General features: G+C 33.5%; 1 protein-coding gene across 6 annotated transcripts; it reads right to left on the reverse strand.

Moving 5' to 3' along the window:
* Window positions 1-2,083: 2,083 nt before the first annotated feature.
* LOC108465695 (uncharacterized WD repeat-containing protein C2A9.03-like) lies at window positions 2,084-7,625 on the reverse strand. 6 transcript variants are annotated; one of them, XM_017766077.2, is made up of 10 exons: window positions 7,230-7,625; window positions 6,728-7,027; window positions 6,446-6,613; window positions 6,186-6,272; window positions 3,616-3,750; window positions 3,411-3,518; window positions 3,235-3,326; window positions 3,043-3,148; window positions 2,864-2,950; window positions 2,084-2,785 (listed from the first exon to the last, which is right to left on the reverse strand). In XM_017766077.2, the coding sequence occupies exons 2-10, from the start codon at window positions 6,935-6,937 to the stop codon at window positions 2,372-2,374; spliced, it is 1,407 nt and encodes a 468-aa protein (XP_017621566.1). In that variant the 5' UTR covers window positions 6,938-7,027; window positions 7,230-7,625; the 3' UTR covers window positions 2,084-2,371. The 6 variants fall into 6 exon arrangements, with proteins under 6 accessions (XP_017621566.1, XP_017621568.1, XP_052883816.1 ...); XM_017766079.2 differs by having other exon boundaries at window positions 3,411-3,521; window positions 6,728-6,890; window positions 7,230-7,624; XM_053027856.1 differs by having other exon boundaries at window positions 6,728-6,896; window positions 7,230-7,624.
* Between the last annotated feature and the right edge of the window lie 317 nt (window positions 7,626-7,942).

The raw sequence follows: 7,942 nt of genomic DNA on the forward strand, positions 1-7,942 counted from the left end.
CTTTACTTTTTTTCTTTTTTTTTAAATAACCATATTTATATTTTTAAAATTTTTATATAAGATGCCTTTTCTCAATACCATGGACTAATATAAACAATAATATTAATTGTATAGAAAAAAAGTTAAAACAAATCAATAATCCGTATTAAGTAAAATATAAATTACTAATATAACTTTCAAAGTTAAAAGGATAAATCTTAAAATCATACATGAATTTTGATTTAATGTATAATTGTATATGTGAACTTTAATTTGGTGAAATTATACCGTAAAACTCTAATTGTGGTCCAAATAATTTTGATTTAATTATACACATTCAAATAAATAAACACATCAATTTAGTTTTGGGTAAACTACATCGACGGTCACTTTTATTTACCTCAGGTTATATTTTAGTCACATATGTTTGAAATATTACGTTTTAGTCACTTGGTGTTGTAACATTTTATTCACTGAATCGTTAATTTCTGTTAACAGTGTAACAGTAAGTTGACGTGGCACGTTAAATCATCATTTCAAACAAATTTTAGTCACTTATGTTTGAAATGTTACGTTTTAGTCACTTGCATTATCGTGTTGTAACATTTTAGTCACTGAGTCGTTAATTGCCGTTAACAGTGTAACAGTAAGCTGACATAGCAAGTTAAATCATCATTTCAAACAATTTTTAGGTTAAATTATACAATCGGTCCCCAAATTTTTTCGTTTTGAGAAATTTAATTTATTTCTTTTATGCTCTTTAAACTTTCCTCTCTTTTTTTTTTTCTTTCCATTTTCTTCTGTTTCTCCCTCTATTTTCTTAACTTCTCCATTTTTTTAACATATCAGGAAGTCGAATTGGCAGTAAAGAAAGAAGCAGGAAGTCGAAAGCCATCATTACCTATAACCAAACCCATAAATCAATACCATGCTTCTTTTTTCACTGACAATTCGACTTTCTGTTATGTTAAAAGAAATGGAGAAGGTAGGAAAACAGAGGGAGAAGAAAAAGAGAATCGAAAACAAAGAAAAAAAGAAAAGTTAAAAGAACATAAAATATAAAAATTAAATTATTTAAAATGAAAAAATATGGGGACCAATTGTACAATTTAACCTAAATTTTTTATTTGAAATGATGATTTAACGTGCCACATCAACTTACCGTTGCTCTGTTAACGGCAATTAACGAGACTAAAACGTCACAACAAGATAACGTGACTAAAACATAACATTTCAAACATAAGTGACTAAAATGTAACCTGAGTTAAACAAAAGTGATCATGGGTGTAGCTTACCTTTTATTTTTATATTGGATAAATATAATTATTCAAGAATGCACTATATAAACGCAATATAATGTTATATCAATAATTGTGTTAATAATATATAAGAATTTGATCGATTAAAATTTCATGTATAAAATTATACAAAATCAAAGTTCATGTATAAAATTACACATTGAATTATAACTCATGTTTAATTTTAAGATTTATTCTGTAAAATAATATAATTTAATTAAAAAGTAAAATTTTCTATCTATATTCTTAACAAAATATATGACAAATTATAAGACCAAAAATACTAAAACTTCCACAAAACTAAAAAAATTATGAAAATAGAATTAAAATACTAAATGCAAAAAAAAAATTGTTTAATTGGTTTAATTATAAAAAACAAGAGTCCATGAAATGTGACTTTCTAAAATCTCATCAGCTTCCTTCTTTAAACTTAAACTTGTTAGGTTTTAATGTTGTTTAATGATGAGTAAATATGAAAATTACAAATCAAGTACAAAATACTAAATACTTCTTTTTTAAAAATATGTAAAATATAAATTATCATACATAAATTTAATTAAAATTTCAATAAAACAAGACATATTCGTACACTTCTCTTGAAAGACCCTTCCTATAGAAAATTTCATTTTCATATATATGTAATATCCAACAAATAATGAAACATATCTTCTATAATATATAAATTTACAAAATGTATACAATAGAGACATTTACGAACCCCTGACCTAAGTTTGAATCGTGCTAATCATGTTAATTGTTCAGGCTTTATCCTGTTATTATAATTAAAAAATAAATAAATAAACACATTTACACAATTAATGTACCATTTTCGATATATATAAAACAATATCATAAAAACGTATTAAATGTGCTATATATACGATTGCCAATAGCTTTACAACAAAAAATTTCCCTTAAAAGTTGACCTTCACAGAAACATCTTTACTTACCAAGGGCAAAACTAAACCTGCTGGCTGCTGCTGCTCCTCCCCAGGAAGTTATACACTGCCAAGGCAATTCTGATACAACCCCCCCTTAAAATATTCACACTAGCTTACCTTACCTCTCATATAAATTATCAGAGGCACTGCATTCTACAACATGGAGTCCAGATATTGGTTATATCGTCTGCGGTTATACGCTAACAAGCTGCCGTAAGTGCGATCAGCAACCCCAACAAAGAGCGCTTCTGTATCCGGGCTAAATGATATTCCAGCTATTTCCCCAAAAATATCAATTTCTTGGCAATTAACATATCCCAACTTTGTATCAAAGATGTGAACAAAATCTGCAGGCTCAGCTATGGCCAGGAACCGACCATCCGATGTGAACTTCACTCCTCTTATTGCTCCCATTCTTCCCTTCAATATAGCTAGGGACTTCGACAGGTTTCTTATGTCCCACAACCTACAGCTAGTGTCCTGATTCCCAGTTGCCAGAATGTGCCCATCAGGGTGCCAAGCTGAAGCAAAAGAATAGTCCAAATGCCCTTTTAGGCTGTTGGTAATCTGCAAAATTACACAAATAAATTAGACACAGAGAATTAAAATCAAACCGCACCAATTATGTCGCCAAGACTGACATACGTTGCCAGATTGGGCATCAACGATCAAGCACTCCACACTATCTCCGAGTACTGCAAGCAACTTCCCATCTGGACTTACCGAGGTATTCTAGAAAGAGCAAACAACCATATAGGGGATAAGTACATTAAAAGGATGAATAATAAAAAGTCTAAAGCAGGCTTCTGAAGGCTGGCACTTACATTTACAGACCAGTTGAATGAGTAGCGGTTAATACTAACAAAAGTTTCAGCATCAAATATTCGGATTTTAGCATCATTATTCGCAGCCATAACTCTCATTGCACCGCTGAGGATATAATAAGCTTTCAGTTCATTGCCAGTTAAAATATCATCAAATCGTCCAAAATGCCAAAGAGAAACAGTATTCCTCACCTAGGATTATTGTACACATCCACAGCATTGGTGATTGCATTATCATCAGTAGTCAATTTTGTGCAAAATGCTGCCCCAGATTGATTTAAGTACTGACCCAACGGAAGAATTAAACGAAACACATGAGCCATATTCCAGAATAGAATATCAATAGATCCATCAATCTAACCACATACCTTGCAAATAAGCTCTCCTTGAAAACCACCTGCTACCATTAAATTTTCTTTAACTACCATAGTGCTAATCTGCACTCTAGAGAGTTGCTGAGATAGCAATTCAGGATGCTTCTACAAACATATCAACAAAAAAGATTTTAACTTGCAGGCCCTTTGAACAAAGTTAACAGCTGAAGTCAAATAAATCATGTTCATCCTCACTAACCAGGTTGGGAACAATTGGTTTAGCCACATTCAGTACTTCTTCGCCTTTGTGAAGCAGTGATGACCAATGCATTACTGAGTAATTTTCCATGAGGTAGACATCGTGCTTTGATGTAGCCCACAATAGATTTCTAAGCTACACAAGGGGGAAAATATTTATTTGAAAATAGTTACTAGTAAAATATATGTTAGGTCATATTTACAGTTCAATAGATAAACCTATAAATGCACCCGATAATTTTTTTCTAGGAGACAAGTTCAATTGATTTATATCCAAAATACAAATGCCTGTGTTAAAACTGTTAACATGATCCTTGGTTGACCTTACACATCCAAGTACACATTCAGGCCACCCTCTTCTCTCAAAATGTGCATTATGGAAATAAACAACGAAGATGGACAAAAAAAATCACAGATGGTGGGTAATGCATGAAAAACATGCCACACAAAACAAAAATGACAAAAGAAATAGAAATTATGTGAATGTAAAAGGACACGGTGTTATGATTAATAGTTATGATTATCACACAGTTAACCCGGGTGATACAAAGCACCATTAACATTGCACTTGGATAACATGAAAAAGCAACACATATAGAAAATGCATTCACATTAAGTGGCTAATGCATCAAAACTTTGCCATAGAAAAGGTGAAAGAAATTGTGACAACTTATGAACTGACTACTTGCCATACAATTACGAATGGACTAGCTAGGGCGCATCCTTTCTAGCTTATATAACAAAGCACTCCCTAGCATCTCCTGAAGAACCTAAAAGAGATCATTTAAATGCACCAATCACTCCATACCTCTGCTAAAAAGGAAAAGCATAAAACCAACAATGAAAAACTACACCACCAATGCTTATATATCTACACAGCTCCAATAAACACATCCCGGCAACTGAGGCTCAAAAGGCAATGGGCAAAGATAAATACACAACTTATTCACGGCAAAGAAACAGAATTAAGCACAAGGAAAACATTCCAATACTTGATTACTGGATGAATATGCAAAGATAAATAGGAGAAAAAAACTCATGACATCAAAGAGATCATCCAAAAGAACAATACTGGACAATAAATCAAGTAACACAAACTGGATAGTCATGCAGATGATATATTGTAAGTGAATCAAGTAATGAAATTGAATCACAAATGCAAATGGTCCCTCAAAAGCAGCAAGAAAGTAACACGGTTCTGATAACCATGAACAGATCTAATAATTTAATGACAATCCAGCAAGATGAAATGCAATTAAGTATTAATTGCCCTTCAGACGAGGGAAATATTGCTCTACTCAAATTGCAGGAATCACTACAGAGGCCTCTTAAATGCTTCCTATCGTACCATATAAACAACGCATCTTTATCGCGCCAGCTTCTTAGAAATTACTCCCAACCTGCTTTAAAGGCTGAAATAAGAGAGAAATAGCATTCCTAAATGCCACAGGTTAAATTCATATAATTAACATGCAACATAATGTATATCTAATTCTCAAGTTACAAACAATGAAAAATAAACCAGATCTAATGCGAAGTTAAGATCATAATCTCAAGAAATGCTAGATACTTTAATTTAAAGAAAAGCGAAAGGCAAAATCAAGACCTAGTTTCTTAGAAAGTATGATGTATTTGTCTTATCACCTTGTTCAGATGGGTGTAGCCAAATGTAAACCTATGGCAACTCTATACCCATGGCTCATCTAGTGTCACAAAATACTTCTTCTCAGAGGTAGTATCACAAGCTTCAAAGTTGGTGTATACTGAAGCAGTGATGTGTGCAAGCATATGCAGGAGTGAGCTGTGGCAACATGTGGTTTAACTATTCGTAGTGTATAAATCAGTGCATGTTTGTGAACAACTACAAATGCAAAAGTCTACAACTATAAATTGTAAATAAAATTTTCAAAAACCCCAAGTCATACCACAGCCAGGAAGCATCAATATCCATGATCAGGATGGTACCTCCGCAAATATTTCTTTTTAACATTTTTACAGTGTATAACAGTTAAAATGTGCAAGCATAAAGTAAAGCGTCCTTCACAAATCTGCACAAAAAGGATTAATGTGAATAACCACCCCATCTTGATCGCTCAGATGGGATATATAAAATATTCAAAACTAAAACTAATAAAAGAACAAGAAAACGTTTCCAAATTCTTTTTTAGGTCAAATTGGAATGAAAATACATCACTTACCCTAACTAAAACCCGAGAACTATGAGTAGTGATATGCAGATAGTTGGAGTTCAAACCATTTGCAAAGGATAACTACATGAATTACCGAGACCAAAGATACGAAGATGAAGAAATATATGGAGCATTCATGGTGGCAAACAGCTCTAAATCAACACACAATTTAAAAGTCAAAAACGTTCAAGACATAACATCTCTACCACTTGCAACATTTTAGAAGACCAAAAGTCTGCTTGAATACTACTCAAAAGATTAAAGAATGGAAGCGACAACACAAGGAAACGCAATGCATGTGCCTCAAAACGGGAACGGAAATGAAAACAAACAGTTGGCTAGTTAGTAGTAAAACCCGAAGATAATTGAGCAAATTCTCTACCTGAAAGTGAACAATTGTCGATTTGACAAGTCTTGTGTTAAACTGAAAGTCATAAAAGGTCTTTCCTTTCTCTACTTGCAAGCATTCCTGTCAACAAAATATGTATATTTAATAATTCCGCCCAAAATTTTTGGAAAGGAGTCCAAGCCCTTGAGACACGATCGGAGATAAATTAACAGCATTTTCGATCATATTTCATGTCGAACTTAGAGAGAGTTTACAAAAACTGTTTAGATTTGGCAAAAAATACAGAAACCGACCTTTTCCATCTCTTCACGAGAACCATAGAGGTTCTCGTAGTTCTTGTACTCTCTTACTCTCGTCTGGCGGTACCTTTCTCTAGTGAAATTAAGCCTCTCCCAAGGAATTCCTTGTATATCTTTTCCATTTCTTGCTTCCTCAGCTGATGTGTCAGTTTTTGGGTTACTCTGTTTCCAAAATAACCACAGAAAATGTATTTTCAGAAAAGTTATTTACAGATTCTAGAATCGAAATCGTGATAATCAGGCATAATTTGAAAGATTCTTTTTAAAAACCATTACTGATTCAATATCGTCTTCAAAGTCGGAGTCAAAGGATTCAAGTCCAGCGGTGTCTCTCTGAGGCTCGGGTTCGACTACGGCACCGTCGTTATTGAAATCATTGACGTCGTAGTAGTCATCGACAACGTACTGAAGATCGTCGTTTTCAAATCGTTCCATTATACTACAGCTAAGAAACAGGTTAAACAAAATTTTGATCAAGAAAAACATAGCCTTAAACCCCCTATATCACCCTCCGTCATAGAAAAAATTCTCAAATGACGAATTTGAGGAGAATTCACAGAACTTTGTTCTTTGTACCTTTGAAAAGAAAGGAGGGAGAGAGGGAGAATTAATTAAGTTGAAATTGGAGAGAAAATAATATGAAAACAACAGGAGAGAGAGGAACACAAAGAATCAATGCAAATAAACACTCCTCGAAGACGGTGATAGTCTATTGTTCAAAAATATAAGAAAATTTGAAACTAAAAAAAAATTAAGAGTGAAGAACGAATAATTATACCTTGAAATAGATATAGACAGGAAGAAGTCCCGAATTCAAAGAGCTGTAAAAGCAAAATGAAGGGGAAGAACAAAGAAATACAAATAAATGGAGCAGAAAAAAAGGGTTTCCCGGGAAACAAACAGTGAAACAGAAACAGAAATAGAAACCGTAAACAGTCCAACGACAGAGAGTAGAGTTAGAGAGTCTAAAACAGGTTCGTCAAACTGAAGATTAAACAAAGAACAATAGAGAGAGAGGGAGAGGGAAACGGAAGAAGAAGGAAATAGTATATTCAGAGGTAATGGCGATAAGAGCAATGGAGTCTGTCCCGGAAGTGGTACTTATAGTGGAAGAAGGCGGAGGATAGGGATGAGCGTGGACTAAGGGGGCCCAAACGGTGAAAAATCAGAAACGCAAGGAATTAAAAGAATGGAATCCAATGTTAATTTGTAGGGTCCAGTCTCGACCGCCCAATTATAAGCGGCGATATTTGCCAGCCTTGGTGGTTAGAGCTCTTGGGGATAATTTCTATTTTAGCGGTAACTATGAGTATGAGACAAATGGATTAAGCTGTAATTAACTTGAATTTAGGGGGTTGGTTTTGTTAGCCGCTTTGTGTACATTTTTTTAGGCTCGCTCAGCTCAATGTTCAGTTTTGGAGTAGAATTTGGTTTCTTGACACGTGGTGGTTGATTTTTTTAGTTTATTTTCTTCAAAATTTAAATATTTAA

This window comes from Gossypium arboreum, chromosome 5 (assembly GCF_025698485.1).
Source record: "Gossypium arboreum isolate Shixiya-1 chromosome 5, ASM2569848v2, whole genome shotgun sequence".
NCBI classification, from domain to species: Eukaryota; Viridiplantae; Streptophyta; class Magnoliopsida; order Malvales; family Malvaceae; genus Gossypium; species Gossypium arboreum.